At 46.6% G+C, this 25,658-nt stretch overlaps 1 protein-coding gene across 2 annotated transcripts in view; it reads right to left on the bottom strand.

Moving 5' to 3' along the window:
* The window catches only part of MYO7B (myosin VIIB), a 390,666-nt gene that overhangs the window by 334,815 nt on the left and 30,193 nt on the right, over positions 1-25,658 (bottom strand). For both annotated transcript variants that reach the window (XM_030215810.1, XM_030215809.1), the window contains exons 2-3: positions 16,098-16,140; positions 10,189-10,302 (exon numbers count right to left, since the gene is read on the bottom strand). In XM_030215810.1, the coding sequence (XP_030071670.1) occupies positions 10,189-10,302; positions 16,098-16,115 (132 nt within the window). In that variant the 5' untranslated portion in view covers positions 16,116-16,140. The remainder of the gene's footprint in view (positions 1-10,188; positions 10,303-16,097; positions 16,141-25,658) is intronic.

Genomic DNA, 25,658 nt, shown 5'->3' with positions numbered 1-25,658 from the left:
GTTGAAACCAAACTATAGCTATGTGGTGAAAAGCTCCACATTAGGAGTCACCGCCAAGGAAAAATATCTAGGTGTCATCATTGATGATACATTTAAACCCTCTAGGAATTATTAGAAGGGAATGGAATACAAAACTAATAAAATTACAATGCCTTTGTATCAATCCATGGTGCGACTGCACCTTAAATACTGCGTGCAATTCTGGTCACGGTATCTTATAAAAAATATAACAGAAAAGGGTGACAAAAATGATAAAGGAGATGGGATGACTTCCCTATGAGGAAAAGTTAAAGAAACTAGGGCTCTTCAGCTTGGAGAAGAGACGGTTGAAGGGAGATATGATAGAGGTCTATAAAATACTGAGTTGAATGGAGTGAATCACTTGTTTACTCTCTCCAAAAATACAAGGACTAGGCCACATGCAATGAAGGAACTAAGTAGTAAATTTAAAACAAATGAGAGAAAATATTTCTTCACTCAACATGTAATTAAACTCTAGAATTCAATGCTAGAGAAAGTGAATGATACATACCTGTAGCAGGTGTTCTCCGAGGACAGCAGGCTGATTGTTCTCACGACTGGGTGACGTCCGCGGCAGCCCCCACCAACCGGAAAAAGCTTCGCGGGACGGTCGGCACGCAGGGCACGCCCACCGCGCATGCGCGGCCGTCTTCCCGCCCGTGCGCGACCGCTCCCGCCAGTTGAATGACTAGCAAAAGATGAAACACACAACTCCAAAGGGGAGGAGGGAGGGTAGGTGAGAACAATCAGCCTGCTGTCCTCGGAGAACACCTGCTACAGGTATGTATCATTCACTTTCTCCGAGGACAAGCAGGCTGCTTGTTCTCACGACTGGGGTATCCCTAGCTCTCAGGCTCACTCAAAACAAGAACCCAGGTCAATTGAACCTCGCAACGGCGAGGGTACAACAGAAATTGACCTACGAAGAACAACTAACTGAGAGTGCAGCCTGACCAGAATAAATTCGGGTCCTGGAGGGTGGAGTTGGATTTACACCCCAAACAGATTCTGCAGCACCGACTGCCCGAACCGACTGTCGCGTCGGGTATCCTGCTGGAGGCAGTAATGAGATGTGAATGTGTGGACAGATGACCACGTCGCAGCCTTGCAGATCTCTTCAATAGTGGCTGACTTCAAGTGGGCCACCGACGCTGCCATGGCTCTGACACTATGAGCCGTGACATGACCCTCAAGAGTCAGCCCAGCCTGGGCGTAAGTGAAGGAAATGCAATCTGCTAGCCAATTGGAGATGGTGCGTTTCCCGACAGCGACCCCTAGCCTGTTAGGGTCGAAAGAAATAAACAATTGGGCGGACTGTCTGTTGGGCTGTGTCCGCTCCAAGTAGAAGGCCAATGCTCTCTTGCAGTCCAATGTGTGCAACTGACGCTCAGCAGGGCGGGTATGCGGCCTGGGGAAGAATGTTGGCAAGACAATTGACTGGTTAAGATGGAACTCCGACACCACCTTCGGCAGGAACTTTGGGTGGGTGCGGAGCACTACTCTGTTGTGATGAAATTTAGTATATGGAGCATGAGCTACTAGGGCTTGAAGCTCACTGACCCTACGAGCTGAAGTAACTGCCACCAAGAAAATGACCTTCCAGGTCAAGTACTTCAGATGGCAGGTATTCAGTGGCTCAAAAGGAGGTTTCATCAGCTAGGTGAGAACGACATTGAGATCCCATGACACAGTAGGAGGCTTGATAGGGGGCTTTGACAAAAGCAAACCTCTCATGAATCGAACGACTAAAGGCTCTCCAGAGATGGCTTTACCTTCCACACGATAATGGTAAGCACTAATCGCGCTAAGGTGATTCCTTACTGAGTTGGTCTTGAGGCCAGACTCCGATAAGTGCAGAAGGTATTCAAGCAGGTTTTGTGCAGGGCAAGAACGAGGTTCTAGGGCCTTGCTCTCACACCAAACGACAAACCTCCTCCACTTGAAAAAGTAACTCTTTTTAGTGGAATCCTTCCTAGAGGCAAGCAAGACCCGGGAGACACCCTCAGACAGACCCAACGCAGCGAAGTCTACGCCCTCAACATCCAGGCCGTGAGAGCCAGGGATTGAAGGTTGGGGTGCAGCAACGCTCCGTCGTTCTGCGAAATGAGAGTCGGAAAACACTCCAATCTCCACGGTTCTTCTGAGGACAACTCCAGAAGAAGGGGGAACCAGATCTGACGGGGCCAAAAGGGCGCTATCAGAATCATGGTGCCGCGGTCTTGCTTGAGCTTCAGTAAGGTCTTCCCCACCAAAGGTATTGGAGGATAAGCATACAGGAGGCCGGTCCCCCAATGAAGGAGAAAGGCATCTGACGCTAGCCTGCCGTGTGTCTGAAGTCTGGAACAGAACAGAGGCAGCTTGTGGTTGGTCTGAGAGGCGAAAAGATCCACCGAGGGGGTGCCCCACTCTCGGAAGATCTTGCGTACCACTCTGGAATGGAGCGACCACTCGTGCGGTTGCATGACTCTGCTCAGTCTGTCGGCCAGACTGTTGTTTACGCCTGCCAGGTATGTGGCTTGGAGAAGCATGCTGTGTTGGCCTGCCCAGCGCCACATCCCGACGGCTTCCTGACACAGGGGGCGAGATCCGGTGCCCCCCTGCTTGTTGACGTAATACATTGCAACCTGATTGTCTGTCCGAATTTGGATAATTTGGCAGGACAGCCGATCTCTGAAAGCCTTCAGTGCGTTCCAGATCGCTCGGAGCTCCAGGAGGTTGATCTGCAGATCCTTTTCCTGGAGGGACCACAGACCCTGAGTGTGCAGCCCATCGACATGAGCTCCCCACCCCAGGCGAGAGGCATCCGTCGTCAGCACTTTCGTGGGCTGTGGAATTTGAAATGGACGTCCCAGTGTCAAATTGGTCCGGATGGTCCACCAGAGCAGTGAAGTGCGGCAACTGGTGGAGAGGCGGATGACATCTTCTAGATTCCCGGTGGCTTGGAACCACTGGGAAGCTAGGGTCCATTGAGCAGATCTCATGTGAAGACGAGCCATGGGAGTCACATGAACTGTGGAGGCCATATGACCCAGAAGTCTCAACATCTGCCGAGCTGTGAGCTGCTGGGACGCTCTGGTCTGCGAAGCCAGGGCCAGGAGATTGATGGCCCTCGCTTCGGGAAGGTAGGCCTGAGCCGTCTGGGTATTCAGCAGCGCTCCTATGAATTCCAGAGACTGGGATGGCTGGAGATGGGACTTTGGGTAATTTATCACAAACCCCAGCAGCTCCAGAAGTTGAATAGTGCACTGCATGGACCGGAGGGCTCCTGCCTCCGAGGTGTTCTTGACCAGCCAATCGTCGAGATATGGGAACACGTGCACTCCCAGCTTGCGTAGGTAGGCCGCTACCACCACGAGGCACTTGGTAAATACTCGTGGGGCAGAGGCGAGCCCAAAGGGCAGCACACAATACTGAAAGTGGCGTGCGCCCAGGCGGAATCTGAGATACTGTCTGTGAGCTGGCAGTATCGGTATGTGAGTATATGCGTCCTTTAAATCCAGGGAACATAGCCAATCGTTTTTCTGAATCATTGGCAGAAGGGTGCCCAAGGAAAGCATCCTGAACTTTTCTTTGACCAGGAATTTGTTCAGGCCTCTCAGGTCTAGGATGGGACGCATCCCCCCTGTTTTCTTTTCCACAAGGAAGTACCTGGAATAGAATCCCTGCCCTTCCTGCCCGGGTGGTACGAGCTCGACCGCATTGGCGCTGAGAAGGGCGGAGAGTTCCTCTGCAAGTACCTGCTTGTGATGGGAGCTGAAAGACTGAGCTCCCGGAGGACAATTTGGAGGCAGGGAGGCCAAATTCAGGGCGTATCCGCACCGCACTATTTGGAGAACCCACTGGTCGGAGGTTATGAGAGGCCACCTTTGGTGAAAAAATTTTAACCTCCCTCCGACCGGCAGATCGTCCGGTACGGACACTTGTAGGGCGGCTATGTTCCCGTGGATCCAGTCAAAAGCCCGTCCCCGGCTTTTGCTGTGGAGGCGCAGGGGGCTGCTTAGGCGCACGCTGTTGACGAGAACGAGCGCGCTGGGGCTGTCCCTGTGCCTGACGAGGCCTTCGGGCCGGCTGGTTGTACCTACGCTTCGCAAAAGAGTAGGGTGCAGCCTGCCGGTCCCGGGAAAAACGTCCACCTGTGGAGGTGGATGCTGAAGGCCCCCGGTGGGAGAGCTTGTCGAGAGCGGTTTCCCGCTGATGTAGTTGGTCCACCATCTGCTCGACCTTCTCACCAAAAATATTATCCCCCCGGCAAGGGACGTCGGCCAGTCTCTGCTGGGTGCGGTTGTCCAGGTCAGAGGCGCGCAGCCATGAGAGCCTGCGCATCACTATACCTTGGGCCGCAGCACGAGATGCCACGTCACAGGTGTCATAAATACCCCTGGACAGGAACTTTCTGCACGCCTTCAGCTGCCTGACCACCTCCTGATAAGGCCTGGACTGCTCCGGCGGGAGCTTCTCGACCAGGTCCGCCAGTTGTTGCACATAGGTCCGCATGTGGATGCTCATATAGAGCAGGTATGATTGGATGCGGGTCACGAGCATGGAGGATTGGTAGGCCTTCCTCCCAAACGAGTCCAGAGTGCGAGACTCCCGCCCCGGGGGCGCCGAGGCGGTATCCCTCGAACTCCGTGCCCTCTTGAGAGCAGAATCCACGACCGCAGAGTCATGGGGCAATTGGGGCCGCATTAACTCTGGGTCAGAGTGGATCCTGTACTGGGACTCTGCTTTCTTGGGAATGGTGGGGTTAGTTAATGGTCGCACCCAGTTCCGAAGCAGTGTCTCCTTGAGGACATTGTGCAGCGGTACCGTGGAGGACTCTCTAGGTGGTGATGGATAGTCGAGGACCTCGAGCATCTCGGCCCTCGGCTCTTCCACAGAGACCACGGGAAAGGGAATGCTGATAGACATATCCCGCACAAAGGAGGCAAAGGAGAGACTCTCAGGAGGTGAGAGCTTCCTCTCCGGTGAAGGCGTGGGATCCGAGGGAAGGCCCGTAGACTCCTCTGAGGAGAAATATCTAGGGTCCTCCTCTTCCCCCCACGAGTCCTCATCCTCGGTATCGGACATGAGCTCATGTAGCTGAGTCCTGAACCGGGCCCGGCTCGACGTCGAGGCACCAGGGTCTCGGTGTCGTCGAGCGGTGGGCTCCCGCGTCGGCGGGGACGGAGCTCCCTCCATCGACGTCGACGGGGACTCCACCTGCGTGGCGGTCGAGACCGGCACCGCAAGCGGCGGCGGTGTCGACGGCCCCGGCGCCGGGCTACAGCACGCCGGCGCCACAGTCATCGGCGCCGAGGGCGCAAGCACCCCCGGCGCCGGCACAGCCTGGCGCATCAGCCCTTCCAGGATCCCCGGAAGGATGGCTCTGAGGCACTCGTCAAGGCCCGCTGCCGGGAAAGGCGGTGGGGCCGGTAGGGGTGTCGGTGCCGGAAGCTGCTGGGAGCCAGGAGACGGCACCGAGGTGCCGGAACCCCGACGCGTCGGTACCTCCACAACCGACGGAGACCGCTCCTCTCTGCGGCGACGCTTCGGCGTCGCCTCCTCTCCGACATCGGGCTGCACCGAGGGCGACCGGTGACGACGCTTCTTATCTTTTTTCCGATGCCCGTCACCGGCGCCGGAGGGCATGGAGGAGGAGGAGGTCGATCCCCCTCGGTCTCGAGGTACCGGGTCAGACAGGGTTCGGTCCCGTGGCCCACGAGCTGAGGGAGTGACCGGGGCCGATTGCCCACGCGGCCTCTCACCCCCACTCTCACCGGCGGACCGGCGGGCCGACGGGACCTGTTCTCCTGGGGTCGCTGCCATCGGTGCCGATGTCTCGGGCATCGATACCGGTACCGAAGGACCGGCCGTCGATACCGATGCCGTCGAGGTCGACGTCGAGGGGCCGGCGCAAATTCCAAAAAGACGGTCCCGCAGAACTTGCCTCGCAACCTGAGTCCGTTTCCGGAGACCGAGACACAAAGAACACGACTTGATATTATGCTCCGGCCCGAGGCACTGGAGGCACCAAGCGTGGGTGTCGGTCTGCGAGATCGGCCGGCCGCAGCGACCACACTTTTTAAATCCACTTGGGACCTTCGAGGACATCGACGGAAAAATCGCGTTGGCGAAGTCAAAGTCGTCAATGGTGGCTGAAATCACACCTCGAAAAAAGAAACGACCGAGCGACCACTAGGCCGCAATGTGGCGTCCCCGCTGGAAGCGAGGGAAAGGGGAGCGCGTGCTCCACACGCGCAGATTTTTTTTTTTTTTTTTTTTTATCGAAAAAAGGAAACCGTACGGTAACCGAAAACAGAAGCAAAGCGACGATCCGCGTAAACGCGATCGAAAATTCCGGCGGCTGAAACAGAGAGAGCGGCAAAGCACAACTCTCTCCAGTCGCGGAAAAAAAGGAACTGGCGGGAGCGGTCGCGCACGGGCAGGAAGACGGCCGCGCATGCGCGGTGGGCGTGCCCTGCGTGCCGACCGTCCCGCGAAGCTTTTTCCGGTTGGTGGGGGCTGCCGCGGACGTCACCCAGTCGTGAGAACAAGCAGCCTGCTTGTCCTCGGAGAATGTGGTAAAAGCAGCTAGCTTAGCAGGGTTTAAAAAAGGTTTGGATAACTTCTTGGAAGAAAAGTCCATAAGCCATTATTAAGATGAGCTTGGGAAAATCCACTGCTTATTTCTAGGATAAGCAGCATAAAGCTGTTTTACTCTTGAGATCTTGCCACGTACTGGTGACCTGGATTGGTCACTGAAGAAAATAGGATACTGGGCTTGATGGACATTAGGAGTCTGCCCCAGTATGGCAACGCTTATGTTCTTATTAAGGTTGCTGGTAAAGAAGGATGGGAAAGAAAAAGATTGATGTCATAGCTCTAGGCCACATGTCCATGAGAGGGGTTAAGTAGAAAACAATTGTGTCTCCTCTGCTACTGTTCCTACATCACCTTGAAGCCTCTTGGCTGGCACAGGGCGAAAAGGAAGCAGCATTAGTGCAGGACAGATATCTTCCAGCCTTTAGTATGCCCTGAGGTGCCAATATGGAAGGGATGGGAAGCTGATAGAAGGACTAGGAGGGGTGACTGGGAGAGGAAAGAAGGGGGCTTCAAAGAGAGGTATCAGAGAGGGAAATGGAATATTAGGGTAATAAGTGTCATAGCCACGGCTAGGCCCAGACCCACCCACTTGCCGCAGATCTATGATATGGCTGGTGGGGATCTCCAAGCCCCACCAGCTGAAAACTCCTGGCATCCCTCCCCCCCCCACATACATTTTAAATACCACTTCTTTGCCAGCACAGAGCAGCCATCAATGCATGTGGCTTAGCACCAGCTCACAGCCTTTCTTCTGATGTAGGCCTGCCTATGTGGAATAGGAAGGTGCATCAGAGAGAAGGCTGTGGGCTGGCGTTGAGCAACATGCATTGGTCACTGCTCACTGACAGCAAAGAAGAGGCATTTATAAGGTATGCGGGGGGGGGGGGGGGGGGTTGAGTTGAGAGCCCGGATCGCCTGGGGTGGGGTGGGGTGGGGGAGAGATACCGGGCAGAGAGCAGGGGAGTGAGGTACCTGTGCCCACCCAAAATTGGGCATCTGCCTCACCACTGAAGGTAATATCTCCAGATGGATCAATTCTGTGCATATCATTACAGGAATGATCCTCATTCTATGCCAGGGTATATAGGAGATTGCTATTTCTGTGGTTGTGTGTTCCTTTTACTGAATGATATCTTTTCTTTATTTTATGAAGTTCCTTTCTGTTTGTTTTAAATTTTATTGTAATTTGCCTTGATTAGCTTTGTAACTAAAGGCAATTTTATCAAATATCAATAAACCATAAACTATAAACCATCTCAGCCTTTCAAATTCACTGCTAGTGCTTGCTCGGCACTTGTATTGTTCCAAAGATCACTGCTTTATAAAGTTAATAAGGTGTTATATGTACATATGAAGATATATTTAGAAGATCTTTTTAATGAGGTCATAATTTCTGCCACATTTTATTGGCCTCTGATTGCATTTGTTGGTAATTTAGAATCTTCTTTTTCTCCACATGTTGTATAGAAAAGTTAGCTTGCACTGATGCTTCTATTAGTAAAGCTGCTCTTCTACTTCTCTCTTATACAATAATATCTAATTTTCTTATATCAAGCTTTTTTTTATCTGCTGTGAGCAGCTATGAGTGGAGCTAGAAGAGGGAATGTTGACATTATGAAAGGGATTGGGAAAGGCTACTGTCTGGGAGGGTAGGAAACGGGATGAGAAAGGAAAAAGGGGGTTGAGTGATAGGAAAAGGGTGTGAGCTGTGAAAAGGGGAGGGGGAGAGGAGAGAGACTGGTAGATCTGGCACAAGCTGTGAGACTTAGACATAGGAGAAGAGCTGAGAGGTACTAAAAGAGAGGACATGGATTATGACAGGAAAAGGAACTGAGCACATTAAGAAATGGGAAATGGCTGGTAGAGAGTAAGAAGAGCAGGAAGAGGGACTGTCAGAGGGAAACAGACTAGAAACGAGATGAAGGGAGACAGATTGAGAAAGGGGAGGAAGGACCCGAAAGAGCAGGCATGAGCCCTGAGAAGAACTGAGACCTGGGGGAGGGAGGTAAAGGATTGGAAGGGGTAACTTAAAGGAAGGCTTCCTAAACTTGTGCTGATGATTCCACAGCCAGTCTGGTTATTTACAGTGAATATGCATGAGAAAAATATGTATACATTAGAGACAAGGTATATGCACATTTTGCTCATATATATGCATTGTGGATGTCCTGAAAACCTTAGTGGTTGTGGAGTTACCTCAACAGCTTTGGGAAGCGGAATGAAGTAAGCTAAGTAGGACAAATGACTGCCAGGAGATAAAAACATATAATAATTTTTTTAAAGGTATATTAGAAGCAAGAAGCTAGTAAAAGAATCAGTTGGACTGCTAGATGATTGAGAGGTAAAAGAGGCACTCAGGAGAACAAGGCCATAGCAGAGAGATTTAGGGCCCCTTTTACAAAGACACGGTAGGGCTACCGCATGGGTAACACATGCCAAATCAGCTGGGGTAGTGCAGAAGCCCGGCAGTAGTTCAGAAGTTGGCACACGCAGTTTCCCACGGTAGAAAATAATTTTCTATTTTCTACTATGGGGGCATTCCCAGCAGTAATTGACAACATGGCCACATTGCCACACACTGCTCGATTACTGCAGGGTTAGCATGTGAGCCTTTATCGCCAAGTAAATAGGAGGCAGTAAGAGCTCACGCGGTAAATGGCCAGGTGCTCTTTTTGGACTTAGCAACTGGCCATTATTGCCGAAAACAGAAATTCAGCTATTTGGCAGACACGCTAAGAGGTGGCCTGAATGCGTGGGAAAATCACCTGCTAAAAATAGCACAGGCCACTTTTTAGCTCACCTTTGTAAAATGGCCCCTAAATAAATTCTTTGCTTCAGTGTTCACTGAGGAAGAGTGGGGGAGATACCCGTGCCAGAAATGGAGTTTAATGATGAGGAGTCAGAGAACTGAAAATAATGTCTGTGAACCCTGAAAGATGTAATGGGGCAATTTGACAAACTAAAAGGTAGAACATCACATGGACAAGATGGTATACATCCCAGAGTAATGATAGAACTAAAAAATGAATTTGCAGAGCTATTATTAATATGTAATTTATCTTTAAAATTACCAGAAGATTGAAGGGTGGCCAATATAACACCAATTTTCAGAAAGGGTGTGGGAAGTTTTCAAACAGGGTGTGGAGCAGGGTCTTGAAATCTGAGGCAATTCATTGAAACAGAGTGAAGGCAGTTATTAGGACAGTTATTGGCAGTATAACTGTGTACTACTGTAAATTTGGTGACATGTTAGCAGCTAACATTTAGCAACCTATGTAGCTGTCAGTCACCGGTGGACATGTGGTTTAGGAAGGGGCTGTGAGAGTTTTATATATCAGTTAAAGGGGTGTAGGAACTAAAAAAGATTAATAATAACCTCTGGTCTAGTCCCTCAATCTCTCTTCCTCTAATTTCTTTCTCTTGTTTACTCTCATACCAGACTCTCTCCTTTTTTTCCTTCCTTCTCCAGCCATTTCTTCTTCTTCTAAAGGACAGTAATATCCCAAACTTTATACTAGGTAACATTTATATGACACACACAATCCCCAGTGTAATTTACAATATAATGAAAGGCTGTTTACCTACCTTCCCCTCATCATCCACAATCAGGGTCTGCCCAAAGTCGGTGTCCTTTACCTCTGCCCCAATGGGAACATTATATTCATTGCTGGAGGAAGACTCCAGCCAGACATGGTCACCCTGCTCATGAGACAAAGTTATAGTTAGTGCCTTTTATTCCCTTCTCTTTTTACAATCTGTCATTTTTCTTTCACAGTTAAGTCCTCCCTCAAGTTCTGGATAGCTCCTGATGTCACATAGGGCCTATGTTTCCATCTACAGTAAGAAAATAGAATGTTTTAGGGTACCTGTCAAACAAAGGTAATTGGAATCTTTAATCTATTTCTTTATTCAAGATCATGATTAACATTGCAAACTTTTAAATTTGTTTCTCTTTTCCTGTTTACAAGAAAACAGTAACTAGTATGCATTGCACAATATTCCAAATATGTTTTACAGTTTTTGAAATATGTCATAAGCATATGATTTTGGAGTGACTTTGTATAAGCTCTTGCCTAGTAACAATGTCAGTGGATGATCTCATTTACAGGGTTGATAGCTATCTTATCTACCCTTTGATCTTGCTAAGACACAGGATGACGCACTAGAATTTGGATCAAGTCCAAGTCCAGTTTTCAAGGACTGCAAACAGGCTGGGGGATTAAGAGGGTGTCATGTCTTAATCAATCCAGTGGTCAGCTGGTCAGTTAGGGCACCTTCTCTGACTTAGTCGTGAATGAAACAAGTCTAGATAAAAATATACTTCTTTTTTTGATCTGGACTGGACCTCTCTCTCTTTTCCATGATTGCTCAAAAACATCCAGATTTCAAACCTACCCAAGTCCTGCCCAAACAGTGACTGAAGACATTAGAGTTTTCTTGAATTGTACATAAACCATCTATCCCTTCTAGAACACTCATTTCTTTAGCTTATTCCATAGATTGTATGGTGGGTGAGCAAAGCTCTCATGTCATTAATTGATGACAGGGACAGACACCGGCTAGAACCTAGCATAATGCAGGAATGAGCAATGCACATTTTCCCAGAAACTCTGTTGAAACTAATATGCTACATTCCCTGCTAATCCAGTGGGAATCTTGACATTATGATTATCGTCAATGTTTATTTTCCATTATTTCTGTGAATGCACCTACACCTTAAGGGTCTATGCACTAACAGTTTCTTTCATTTTATATTTATGGGAAAAATGTTTTGTGCACAGGGACCTTAATCTCTCACTGCTCCTTGTATTCCAGCTCTGAGATAGATCTGTGTTAGAACACAGCCCTACCAATGCATCTCACTCTTGACATGTAATATTCACTGCTACTCTGGTTGAATATTCCACATAAATGCCTTTCATACCAAGTCAGCATGTATAACATTTAAACTATTCACCACTGTGTTCATAGGCACACTATAGACTGCTCCAGAGTATATTTCTAAACTTTTGACTGCTTATATTCCTACACACTTCTTGCACTCATCTCAACAAGCACTTTTATCTCTTCCCCCTCCCTAAGTTCTCCATCTGCACATCACTGGAGACACTGCTTTTGCCTATGCTGGACCTCGCCTCTGGAATTCTCTTCCTTGTGAACTCAGACATGAAGCCTCTCTCATTCTAGCTTCAAAAAACTAGTAAAAACATGGTTTATATGCAAACTTTCAAGCCTTAGTTCTCTGCAAGCTTTCTTTTTATTTTTTTACTGTCTTTAATCTTAATTTTGTTTGTTCTCATTTTAAGTACTAGTAAAACATGCCCGTTTCTGACACAAATGAAACGGGCGCTAGCAAGGTTATCCTCCGAGTTTCAGCTTGGTCCCCTCCCTCCTCCCCTCTCATCCTAATTCCAGGCCCCCTCCCTCTCCTCCGAGTTCCAGGCTCCCCTCTCCTCCGAGTTCCAAGCCCCCACCCTGCCCCCCTCCCTCCCTCTCCTCCGAGTTCCAGGCCCCCACCCTGCCTCCCTACCTCCCTTTCCTCCAAGTTCCAGACCCCCCTCTCCTCCTCCCCCTCCTCCCCCTCTCCTCCGAGTTCCAGGCCCCCGCCCTCCCTCTCCTCCGAGTTCCAGGCCCCCCTCTCCTCCTCCCACTCCCCCTCCCTCTCCTCCCCCTCTCCTCAGAGTTCCAGGCCCCCCTCCCTCTCCTCCAAGTTTCAGGCCCCCCTCTCCTCAGAGTTCCAGGTCCCTGCCCTCCCTCCCTCTCCTCCGAGTTCCAGGCCCCCCTCCCTCCCTCCCTCTCCTCCGAGTTCCAGGCCCCCACCCTCCCTCCCTCCCTTTCCTCTGAGTTCCAGGCCCCTCTCTCCTCCTCCCCCTCTTCCCCCTCTCCTCAGAGTTTCAGGCCCCCCTCTCATCCTAGTTCCAGGCCCCCTCTCCCCCGAGTTCCAGGCCCCCTGCCTCCCCCTCCCTCCTAGTTCCTGGTCCCCCTCTTCTCCCTGTCCTCCAAGTTCCAGGCCCCCCTCCCTGTCCTCCAAGTTCCAAGCCCCCCTCCCTCTCCTCCAAGTTCCAGGCCCCCCTCTTCTCAGAGTTCCAGGCCCCTGCCCTCCCTCCCTCTCCTACGAGTTCCATGCCCCCTCCCTCCTCACCTCTGAGTTCCAGGCCCCCCTCCCCTCCGAGTTCCATGCCCCCTCTCTTCTCCGAGTTCCAGATCCCCACGCCTCCCTCCCTCTCTCTCTCTCCCCTCCAAGTGGCAGCCCGACCTGCGTTGCCCGCCCTCTTCTCCCAGTCCTCCGCCTGCCCCTCGCCTTCCTGTGTGCTGGCCTGAATTTAAAAGTTCTTACCTCGGGGTCCAGCGGCAGCAGTGAAAGTCAAGCAGGCACGGCGCTTCAGCCTGCCTTCCCTTCTGTCTCAGCTCTGCCTCTGGTCCCGCCCTCATTTCCTGTTTCCAGAAGGGCGGGACCAGAGGCAGAGCTGAGACAGAAGGGAAGGCAGGCTGAAGCGCCTTGTCTGCTCACCTTTCACTGTTGCCAGCGTACCCCAAGATAAGAACTTTAAAATTCAGGCTGGCACACAGGAAGGCGAGGGGCAGGCGGAGGACTGGGAGAAGAGGGTGGGCAATGCAGGTCGGGCTGCCACTCAGAGGGGGGAGAGCGAGAGGGAGGGAGGCGCAGGGGTCTGGAACTCAGAGAAGAGGGGGGCATGGAAATTGGAGGGGAGGGGAAGGGAGGGAGGGGGGCAGGCCTGGAACTCGGAGGACAGGGGGGGAGGGAGGGGGCGATTCTCGTGTGATTGTATCCTCACCTCCAACATTGTGTCTGGCTGATGCTGCTTTCCCTTCCCTCTCACTGATCCGCCCTCTGACATTATCACATTCAGACACGAGGACGGACCTATGGGAATTGTGTTACGAACCCAGGCATCCAGACGTAGAACGTTGGAGGTACAAATTATTATATAGGATGTTCACCATCTAATGGCACTTTTATGTAGCGACTGGTGGTATTTTAAGTGAAAATAAATTAAAAAAAATAAATTCCTGACTCATATTTGAAGTCAGCATTTGGTGAGAGGAGGACAACCATGGCAATTGTCTTTGGCTCCTACGCCACAAGGGGCCCAATGAGCCTGCCTATACACAACAAAAGCAGAGCCCAGTGCTGAGCCATTTCCCTGCATGTGGAGATCTTTGGGCAGTCAGCATATTCCCAGGCCTTGTGGCAGCCCTATCCCTCCTCCTGCACAGATTTCCTGTTACCAGAAAATCCATGAAAAGTGCTGTAGCACCTTTGAGCACACAAAGAAGCTCTCAGAGCTTGTGCTGACTTGCCTTATTGTTGCTTTGGTCTGAAGGTCTGCTGGTCTGCTGAGCAAGAGACCAGCCAAATGAGACAAAAGGAAGTGAGAGCTGGAGAAGGGGAGTGGCATGTCCATGATGAGGCCATAGAGGGTAGGAGGGAGAACAGCTGAGAAGAAGCCATGGGGGAGGGGAAAGGAGGCAGAGGACACAAGAAGGAGGCATGGGAGGAATGGTGAGAGAAAGAACAAGTACTTGTGGAGTCAGGTAGAAGGGAGAGGAACTGCAAAAGAGCCACAAGGGAATAGTAATAGTAGTAGTAGTAGTAGTAGTAGTAGAGAGAGAAAGAACCTGAAAAAGGGGTCATGTGAGAAGGGCAGGAGGGAATGGAGCTACAAATGGGGCATAGACAAAGGGTAAGAGAGAGAAATACCTAGGAAACAGCCAAGGGGAGAAGGGAGAGAAGCTGGGAAGGGGCCATAGGAGGGGAAAGAGGTCAGAGAGAGCTGGAAAGAGGCCATAGAGGAAGGAAGGAAAGAGAGAAGTCAGGAAGAGGCCATGGTGGGAAAGCAGCTGGCAAGGGGCCAGTGGGATGCTTGAGGTCCTTTGGGAGGCTTGAAGGACTGGAAACTGGGGTAGGAGAGAAAAGACCCAGGAAAAGCCATAGGTGAAAGAAAGAGGAGAAGGAGGAAGAAGTGTATTCAGTATAGGTGGCAGAAGCAGTGGGAAAAGACACAAAGGTGAGGATGAGGATCAAGGACTGGAAACTAGGGTGAGGAGGAAGACGAGAAAGATAATTCAAGAGTAGCCATAGTAGAACATAGAAGACACAGGGGAACGGGAATAGGGGATTCAGTATTGAGTTCTTCTTCCCAAGTTTTAGTCCTCTTCTCCATTGAGGGGCATAATCAAAAGGGGCGCCCAAGTTTTCCTGAGGACGTCCTCGCAGGACGTCCCGGTGAAGGGGCGGGGAAACCCATATTATCGAAACAAGATGGGCGTCCATCTTTCGTTTTGATAATACAGTCGGGGATGCCCAAATCTTAGCATTTAGGTTGTCCCTAGAGATGGTCATCCTTAGACTTGGTCGTTTCTGATTTTTGGCGATAATGGAAACTGAGGACGCCAATCTCAGAAACGACCAAATGCAAGCCCTTTGGTCATGGGAGGCGCCAGCATTCATAGTGCACTGGTCCCCCTCACATGCCAGGACACCAACCGGGTACCCTAGGGGGCACTGCAGTGGACGTCAGAAAAAGCTCCCAGATACATAGCTCCCTTACCTTGTGTGCTGAGCCCCCCAAAACCCCACTCCCCACAACTGTACACCACTACCATAGCCCTTATGGGTGAAGGGGGGCATCTAGATGTGGGTACAGTGGGTTTCTGGTGGGTTTTGAAGGGCTCACATTTACCACCACAAGTGTAACAGGTAGGGGGGAGCCTGGGTCTGCCTGCCTGAAGTGCACTGCACCAGGGACCTGCATACTGCTGTCATGGAGCTGGGTATGATATTTGAAGCTGGCATAGAGGCTGGAAAAAATATTTTAAAACATTTTTTTGAGGGTGGGAGGGGATTAGTGACCACTAGGGGAGAAAGTGGAGGTCATCTCTGATTCCCTCCGGTGGTCATCTGGTCAGTTCGAGCACCTTTTTGTGGCTTGGTCATAAGAAAAAAAAAGGACAAGGTAAAGTCATCCAAGTGTTCATCAGGGACGCCCTTTTTTTCCCCATTATGGGTCGAGGACGCCCATGTGCTAGGTATGCCCAAGTCCCACCTTCGCTACGCCTCCGACATGCCCCCGGGAACTTTGGTCGTCCCTGCGACGGAAAGCAGTTGGGAACGCCCAGAATCGGCTTTCCATTATACCGATTTGGGCGACCCTGTGAGGATGCCCATCTTGCGATTTGTATCAAAAGATGGGCATCCTTCTCTTTTGAAAATAAGCCTGATTGTGTCTAGGATCAACCCTGCCCACATTATCTTCTATTATTACAATACTTAGCTCCCTGCAGCTCTGCCAATGTGCCTCAATCTTGTGCTGATCTACAGGGCTACTTGTTTTATTCTAGTCAGCATTTCCTGCAAATGGTTCATTTTTCTAATGTGAATAATAATAAATTCAATGACATAAGTCAAATGTAAACCCTGGTCACACCAGTTTCAGCAAACAAGTACAAAGCAGAGAGTATTCATAGCTTACCTTTCTGAGAATAACCATCTTGCTTTAGGTCACTTCATGCAGCCTATAGGAAGAAGAGGACATCAGACTAAAGCACATCTCTGTACAAGAGCAAGCACAAGCCCTCCACTGATGGTTTAGTGAAGGCACTTTTTCCTCAAACACTTACACACTTTTGGAAATCCAAAAAAATGAATACATTTATGTGTGCCTCCAATGCCTCTTTGATATACGCAAACATTTAAGCATGAAGGGCTAGATTCTATATATCACGGGTAGAAAGTTTGTGTGGAAAATAATATACCTAGGAATATTCTATAAAGTATGCCTAGATTCAGGCGTATTTTATAGAATATGCCTAAATTTCAGCACAGTTCACAGAATATGCCAAGTGGCCATCCACACAACTAAATCTAGTCACGGCGTTAATGCCAAGTAAAATTTGGTGTAAATGTCCATGACTAAATTAAGTGTATTCTATAACAACAAGCATAGATTTTAGGAAGGCCAATGACCTGCCCATTCCGTGCCCACGGCCACTCCCCCTTTTTAGATATGTGCATTAGAATTTAAGCGCATCAGGTTTTTTTTGTTACATTTGTACCCCGCGCTTTCCCACTCATGGCAGGCTCAATGCGGCTTACATGGGGCAATGGAGGGTTAAGTGACTTACCCAGAGTCACAAGGAGCTGCCTGTGCCTGAAGTGGGAATCGAACTCAGTTTCCCAGGACCAAAGTCCACCACCCTAACCACTAGGCCACTCCTCCACTCCATGTGCATGAAAATTCTGATTAATGCCAATTAGTGTTGATAATTGCTTAATTAGCACTTATCAGTGCTGATTGGCTTAACTAATTAAGTTGTGTGTGCATATCCAGAATACAACTGGATTTGTGCGCACAACTTAAATCACGCTATATAGAATCTGGGAGGAAATGGCCACATGCACATAATTGTATACCCATATGTGATGGGCAATTTCCAAAATGGTAATAAATGAAATGAAATTTGTATACCATTTGTATACCACAAAAAAGAAGCCCTAATTATATCTGTGAAGCATTGTGTATGCTTGATAATGGTAATTATCAAGCATACACAATGCTTCACAGATATAATTAGGGCTTCTTTTCTTAGATGATAATTAATTGTATATTTAGGTATTTACATTTCAGCTAATTAGGGAATACAAAATATCAGTGTTCATCAGTATTTTCATAGCACAGGGGCCATTTCTGGTTTCCTTTACCTGTGGAATCAAAACTACAAATTTGTGCAGCTGAGTAAAGAAAAGGCAGCCAAAGGGAAGGATGAAAGAATATTAGGGAAAGTGGTATTTTTCTGGTGTTTATTCATTAAACACCTATTTTATTTTTGTACTGTGGCTTTTATTAGCGTTTATCAGTTAAAATCTAAAATCAGAAGCCCTGCATATAATTGATGGTAGCTACTCCCCAGAGCTTACAGTTTAGTTAAGACAGACAGACATATTTTTGAGCTCAAGCAGTAAGTAGCTGCTCTTTAGATAGGGATCACTTAAAGCAGTGGCGTAGCCACAGGTGGGCCTGGGTGGGCCAGGGCCCACCCACTTTGGACTCAGGCCCACCTAAAATTGTGACACTCTTGCTATGGCTGGTGGGTATTCCCAAACCTTGCCAGCTGAAGATTTTCTGTCCTTGGGCAGCCAGCGCTCTTCCAAATGTCAGCCAGCAGCACTTGCCTTGAGTTGACGCTAAGACTGGCCCTTCTGCACATGCTCAGTTTTCACACATGCAAAAGCACTGAGCATGCATGGCCTGCCAGCAGTAGCATCAGTTTGAGGCAAGTGCTGCCGGCTGCCATTTGGAAGAGTGCTGGCTGCTCAAGTAGTAGTAGGAAATCTTCAGCTGGCAGAGTTTAGGGATTCCACCAGTTTAAATATTTAATATTTGGGGTTTGTGGGCAGGGAGGGGTGGAGAGAAGAGCAAACTGGAGGAGTACCGGGGGGGGGGGGGGAATTTCATGCCCACCCACCCTTGGGCTCAGGCCCACCCAAAATTGGCTATCTGGCTACGCCCCTGATAAAGTAATTGGATAAAGGTGCAAGAACTCAGGGCTGTGAATTTTCCTAAAATGGTAGAACTGAGTGCTCTTGAATTGTTTAAAAAATATTTGTCTGATATTCTCAATTCCTCTGACCATATTCCCCCGATAAACAAAATCTACTACCTTCCAATACCGCAAAAAAGGAGAGAGGAGGAAAAGAGAAAACCAGAGAATCAAATGCAACAAGCCTCCGGATTACAAAATTTGACTGCATTCCTAGAGCAATCCTTAACCGAAATCCACACTCGCTCTACGTTGTTGGTTTCTTTAGTCTTCGAGCAAGACTTCAACTCAATAATGAAGTTATATTTTAAAAATGCTTTAAAAGAATTCTTGGGTGCACGAATCTGGATTTACCCGGATGTCACAAGAGCAACTCAGGAAAAACGGAGAAAGTTTCTTGCATTAAGAGAAGATACTAAAGCACTGGGGGCCAGTTTTTTACTGGCATACCCATGAAAATGTATGATAAGATATGTGGGTAACAAATATGTTTTCTATGAACTGGATCAGCTGAAAAGCTTTATTGCTTTAAAGAAAATTACCAAATGACTTTCGGGACTAGTGTTAAGTAAAGTAATTGTAAAATAGTCCGTGGTTTGGGTCCAGGCCTTATTGCCTATTATGAACTAATATTATATATGTTCTCCTCAACTTTACTGACCTCCCCCTCTAAATTAGTGGTCTAAGAAAAGAGGAATATTTACTTTAGAATATTTTTTTGTTATTTCAGATAATATCTCTGTGTTTCTTGTACAAGATATATCTTGTGAAAAAGGTTTGAAATATTATAAATAAATAAATAAAAAGAACTCAGGGCTGTGCCCCCAAAACAATTCATAAATGAAAAGCAAAGCAAGAGAAGCATATGTGAAGAGAGAGAGAGGGGAATGTCAAGTAAATTGCTTTGAACAAAAGTTTCTATATTTACTATTCATATTTTCAAGTTTCCTTCGTTCTCCTATAATGCCATCCTAATGCTGTTTTTAGTTCTCCCTCCACTACTGTTTTCCTACTAAATGCCCTCACCTGAGGATCTTATGGTCCCTTGTGATGTGACTTCACCTTCCCTTTCACATGTTTCTACATCCTTTATGTGCTGTTTTTTCTGTGAATGCACTAAGGTAGTGTTTTGGATTGTTCTGCTCTGTAATGGCTACTCTACTTAACACCCAAGAACTCCAATGTATTAAGCTGTGCAGAAACTCCAATAACGTTCAGAAATGAGCTGTCAATATGAAAAGTTTTTTCATGGTGCTGGCTCAATTAAATAATGTGGAAACTGCAGCATTGTGATAAAATCATGTACTGTATTGCAAAAAAAATCTCTCTCTCTCTCTCTATGGAACAGTTACTTTTCACACAAAATTTCACTCTTGTGACATTTTGTTCACATAATTTAGCTACTGCAGAATCACCAATGCCCTGATCTGCATGATTTTCCAACTCATTAAGTTAGCATAATATTTGCCAACAGTTGTACAAACATAGCATTGTAAGTATCACAATACTGCAAGTATACTCGATTCCAGTCATTACTGGCAACCACCCTGAAATCTACCCTAGTCCATGTCTTCTCTCTCACGTACAGTTTCTTTCTTCAGCCAAATTCTCCTCTGTTTGTGCTCATACCGAGAAACACATTCAAACTGGCCTGCTAAACTGCAGGTCTCTGCGCTCTAAGACCACTCTTATACACAATCATATTAAATCTACCAGTCTTGATATCGTTTGTCTCAAAGAAATGTAGATTAGGAATGGTGAAGAGAGCTATTTGTTTGCCTGCCAGATGGTTTTGATGATGTTCTCTCTTTGTCTAGGTCATCCAGAATTGGTTGCGGTCCGGCCATCTTTTATTCCTCCAAATTGCAAATTGAACTTTCTCCTACTTTTCCATACGCCATAGCTGTTAGAATCTGCACTCCAACTCTTTTGATATTTTGCTTTGTTATTGCCCACCATTGCTGACCCAGGCTCAGTGGAACTGCTGTTATCAGTCAATTGCGGATGTGTCCACTCGCTATCCGAATATCTTAATTTTGGGGGATTTCAACACATATGCTGATGTCCCACAGCATCCTCATTCAAGGAACTTTCTTTCATTTCTATTGGACCTTAATCATTTTCAATGGGTTCCCTTTCCAACTCACCAAGGCAGTCACACCTTGGATCTAGTTCTCTCCTCTACAGAATCCCCCTCCTGCCTATTTTTTTTTCTTTTCCACTCTGATCCCACTTAGTTGTCCATTTGTCTATCTCACTCTACCTTTGGTAGAGGCGTCAGTTACTATTCAATGGTCTACATGCTTCACTTTGATCAATCCGCCTAGTATCTCTCCTTCCTTTTTTTTCTTTTCCACCAGATTTTGAAACCCTGAACCTAGACAAGAAGGCCCAGCGTTTTCAATCTGTACTTTCTACAGATCTGGATCAGATTGCTCATTCAAAGCCATCTAGACGTATACTGTCCTAAACAAAAAAAACCATGGCACCACTCCTATAGAAACAATTGTGCAAGTGAGAGCGTAGATGGAGGCAAACAAAATCAGAGGCTGATCTACTCTCTTATTGGTCTAAGCTACAAGACTACAATTTCCACTTGCGGAAATCCAAGGCATTGTACTTTTGGAACCATATAAAGCTCCAAATTTGACTAGAGAAATATTTACCATTTTCCATAACCTGACTTCCTCACAAATAATACAGAAAAACCCTCTTGTTCTGTCTGCTGAAGTGCTTGCCCAATATTTCTCTACAAAAGTTCAGGATCTTGTAAATTCTGTATCTGGTATTCTTTCTTCTATCACTCCACCATCCCCGATGGTTCTAACTTATCTGAACTGACTTTTCCTCACATGCATCAGTTCTTCTTCCTGGGGTACTCATTGGGTCTTCTTTCCAATTGCAGATTCTTCCTTACCTTTCTGAAACTCTTACTGGTACTAAAACTACACACTGCTCTCTAAATCCATTTCCATCTTCCTGGTTAAAAATCCCTGGATTAAAATTATTACCACAGATCTTACTTTTAAGCAATAACAGTCTTTCTTCTGGACAGATGCCACAGCCCTAGAAATCAGATTTAGTGCAGCCTAGCCTTAAAAAAAACCTTTTTTGGATTCCCAAATCCCTGTTCATTATCGCCCAGTTTCAAATTAATGTTTTACCTCCAAAGTTTTAGAAAAAATAGTTTTCACTCATCTGTTTTCTTTTGTTGAGAAATCATTTGTTCTTCACCCTAAACAATCAGGTTTCAGAGCTCATTTTAGTACTGAGGCTGTTGCTACTGCATTGCTCAATGAAATTTTTATTCTCACTTAGATAAACATTACATTGTTCTTGCAGTTTCCCTTGATGTTTCAGCAGCTTTTGATTTAGTGAACCACTCTTTATTATCCCGCCTCTTCTCACTTGGCTCTCTTCTTTTCTTTCAAACTGTTCGTTCTTACAAGGTCGTCACTGCTTCTTCTGCTGCTTCCCCTGGCTTCCTATTGGATCATTTTCAAATTATTGACACTTACACTTAAAGGCTATAGGACAGACCTTCTTCAGTATTTATCATCTCTCACTATTTCATATTCACCAGCCCACCTTCTTTGCGCCATTAATGATCACCATTTAGTCCTCCCTGGATCTAAATCTGCTCAGTTAGAATCTACCAGGCACCATGCCTTCTTATTTATTTATTGGGATTTATTAACCGCCTTTATGAAGAGATTCACCCAAGGCACTGTACAGTAGGTACAGTTTAACATAAAACATAATTTTGTTAAAAACATAATAGTAAAATAACCAAGAATAAACATTGTGAGAAGGGAGAGGCTGTCCTACCCTGGTTAGGCCCCTAGAGGGCGCTGTTCCCCTAAAATGTCCAGGGAGAAGGGCTGGGTGAGTCGCTGAAGGGAGCCAGTAAGGGGAGGTATAGCTGGAGGTCGCTAGGACCGGGGAGAGTCCTGGAGGTGGAAACAGGTGCAGCAGGTTATGGGCTGGGTCCTGTTTGGCCATTAAACACTTAATACCCCACCTGAGTGGTGAGGGGGAGAGGAGAGCTAGCAGCAGAAGAAGAGAGCTGGTAGCTGAAGCAGGAGGTCCCCATGTGAAGTACTGGCTGAGCCCTTTGGACTGGTGGTGAACTGTGTGCAAAGCAAGGAAGCTGGCTGGGGTAAGAAGGCCCTAGAGTGCCAGGTATAAGAACTGTGTGTTACAAGGACGGACTGGGTGTCCGGGTTACAAGGAAGGACTGGGGTGTTCATGTTACAAGGAAGGACTGTGTGTCCAGGTGTTTAAGCTGGAGGATTAAACTGAGTAGGAAGAAATGTTTAAGCTGGTAAAAGTGTGCCCCAGGAAGCGGGAATAAAAGATTTGTATGAGAAATATTCTGTGGTGAGACCTGACTATGTTTGCCTTTCGAGAAGCAGGTCACCCTGAGCAGAAAGGGGTAGTAGACTAATTTGCATAAAATCTGCATACTGAGAACCAGCTCACCCTGAGTGAAACAGGGACCTGGGATCCTGAGGTGGGAGCTTCATCTTCACATTAGCCTCATCTTCACAACATAAATACATTAAATGAGGTAAACTTGAACACAGTAAATTGAAATCTAATAATAGAACTACCGTGAAATGATAAATGATCTAGAGATGGGAGTAACTAGCGAGGTAATTAAATATGCTGACAACACAAAATTATCGAAAGTTGTTATATCACAAGAGGATTGTGAAACATTACAAGAGGACCTTATGAGACTGAGAGATTAGGCATCCAAATGGCAGATGACGTTTAGTGTGAGCAAGTGCAAAGTGATGCATGTGGGAAAGAGGAACCTATAGTTACATGATGCAAGGTTCCACATTTGGTTTCACCGACCAGGAAAGGGATCTAGGTGTCATCGATGATGATACGTTGAAATCCTCTGCTCAGTGTGCAATGGCACTAAGAAAGCAAATAAAATGTTAGATATTATTAGGAAAGGAATGGAAAACAAAAATGAGGACATCATAATGCCTTTGTATCGCTGCATGGAGTGACTGCAGCTCAAATATTGTGTGTAATTCTGGCCACCGCACCTCAAAATATATATAGTGAAATTAGAAAAGGTACAGAGCAGGGCGACGAAAATAATAAAGGAGATGGGACAAATTTTCTATGAGGAAAGGCTAAAGTGGCTAGGGCTCTTCAGCCTAGAGAAAAGATGACTGAGGGGAAATATGATAGAGGTCTATAAAATAATGAGTGGAGTGGAGTGGATAGATGTGAATTGCTTGTTTACTCTTTCCAAAAATACTTGGACTAGGGGGCACACAATGAAGTTAAAAAGTAGTAAATTTAAAACAAATTGGAGAAAATATTTTTTCACTCAACGTTTAATTAAACTCTGGAATTTATTGCCAGAGAATGTGTAAAAGCAGTTAGCTTAGTGGGGTTTAAAAAAAAAAGTTTGGATAGCTTCCTAAAAGAAAAGTCCACAAGATATTATTAAGATGGACTTGGGGAAAATCCACTGCTTATTTCTAGGATAAGCAACACAAAATGTATTGTACTGTTTTGGGATCTTGCCAGGTACTTGTAACCTGGATTGGCCACTGTTGGAAACAGGATGCTGGGCTTGATGGACCTTCGGTTTGTCCCAATGTGGAAACACTTACGTACTTATGTCAGAATCAAATATATACACATTTAACAGCACTGGAATTCAAATACCAGAGATATAATTCCAAGTTAGCATAATATTAATGATAGACCTAATAAGCATGCATTAGAACATTCAACTAACAGATATGATGCTAAAGATTTTCTACAATACGGCTTACCATATAGCTGAGGGACCAAGAGCAGATATATGATGGCAACAAGATGCATGGTATAGAGTTAGTTGGGATAATTTGATGGTTAGTTAAATTCAAGGCAAGTTAATTATATAGTTAAACAAGAGATAAGGAACTGATCTAAGTTACAGTGTATGTAGCAAGCTAGTCCAGGTGCAGAATGAGTGTATAGTCAGTCACCCTATGTATTAAAGGCTTGGGAGAAGTGCTAAGCTTTCACCTCCTTCCTGAAGTAGAAGTTTTCTTGATTTATATGTAGCACTTTTGGGAGTAAATTCCAGAGCATGGGGGCTACTCCTGAGAAGGCTCGATGGTGAGTATCACATTGTACAATTTCTTTTGATGAAAATACAGATAGTGTACCTGAATGTAATTCACCTTGAGCTACTACTGAAAAAGATGTGAGCAAAATGGAAATAAAATTAAAAAAAAAATAAAGATAATGACGATCCTTGAGAGGACCTTAGAGGTCTTAAAGGTATGTAAAGGGCAACCTTATTCTTTAAGTAGTCTGGCCCATTTGGTCCAAAGACACTGAAAATCAAACATAGAGTTTTAAATTTAGCCCTGTAAGATACTGGTAGCCAGTGTAGCTTTTGCAAGAAGAGTGTGATGTGGTCATGCCACTTGAAGCCATCTATCAGTAATGCTGTAGCATTCTGAATTAGTTGGAGCTGATACAAACTCTGTTTGGTTTGGCCAGTGTACAGGACATTACAGTAGTCTAGTCATGATGTTATCATGGCATGGACCACTGCAGCTCCATTTTTTTTGAACTCCCTCCCTCTATAGATCTGTGCATTCAGCAATAAAAACCTGGCTTTTCACCCAAGCTTACAATCCTATATAGGGCAATTGCTGCTACTTATTGCTAACTTACTGCTCTCCCCTCCCCTCTTCACTCTTCCTTCATTCTTTCCTCCTGTCTCTACTTCCTTTCTTTTTGATCCTATAGGCCCATCTGTATCCTCAGAATTTGAGTGTCTTTCACAAGTTATGCTCATTCCTGTCGACATACTATAGTTCTTTTCCTACTTTATGAATTTAGAGTTGTAAACCACCTAGATCTGCCAGTTAGCTGAGGTGGTATAGCAAGTTTTATTAAACTTTAAAGTATAATGTGATTATTTCCACTGTGGCCATTTTATTCATGTTTGTGAAGATGTTCATGGCTTCATATGTTGTTCCTAAGATTTGGACTGAGAGCAAGTTTTAAAGGAATTTGCCCGGGTAGCTAAGCAGTTACCTGTTAAATTCTCTGGGATGAAAACTGCTCTCCACTTAGTAGCCAAAAGCACATGTGCTGTTTTACATAGCAAATACATAGTCAGCTGAATGGAGTGGATCACAGGATCAGGGATCTACTAATATTTGTCTAACATCGCATCAGCAACTAGAGGGCTTGGGAGCAGGGCTAGAGATTGTTTTGTTTGGCCTCTCCAACCACAATGGTTTTCTGCTACTCCTGACATACTTTATGCTGCAGTTAACAGGGCAGGAAGGAAAAATGCATGTGGGGATTTCACTCTGAAATTCACATGCACAATTTTTAGTATGTAGTTAGTGCCTGCTGTAAAACAAGTGCAAAGTATACAGGTATAAAAGTACATATTGCTCTTACTCATTCTGAACTCTCAAAGTATCCATGACCTGCAAGCTACTTTGAAGCTC

The sequence above is a fragment of the Microcaecilia unicolor genome, chromosome 10 (assembly GCF_901765095.1).
Source record: "Microcaecilia unicolor chromosome 10, aMicUni1.1, whole genome shotgun sequence".
NCBI classification, from domain to species: Eukaryota; Metazoa; Chordata; class Amphibia; order Gymnophiona; family Siphonopidae; genus Microcaecilia; species Microcaecilia unicolor.
The sequence above is the reverse complement of the archived record's forward strand: the minus strand, read 5'-3'. Positions and strand labels throughout refer to the sequence as shown.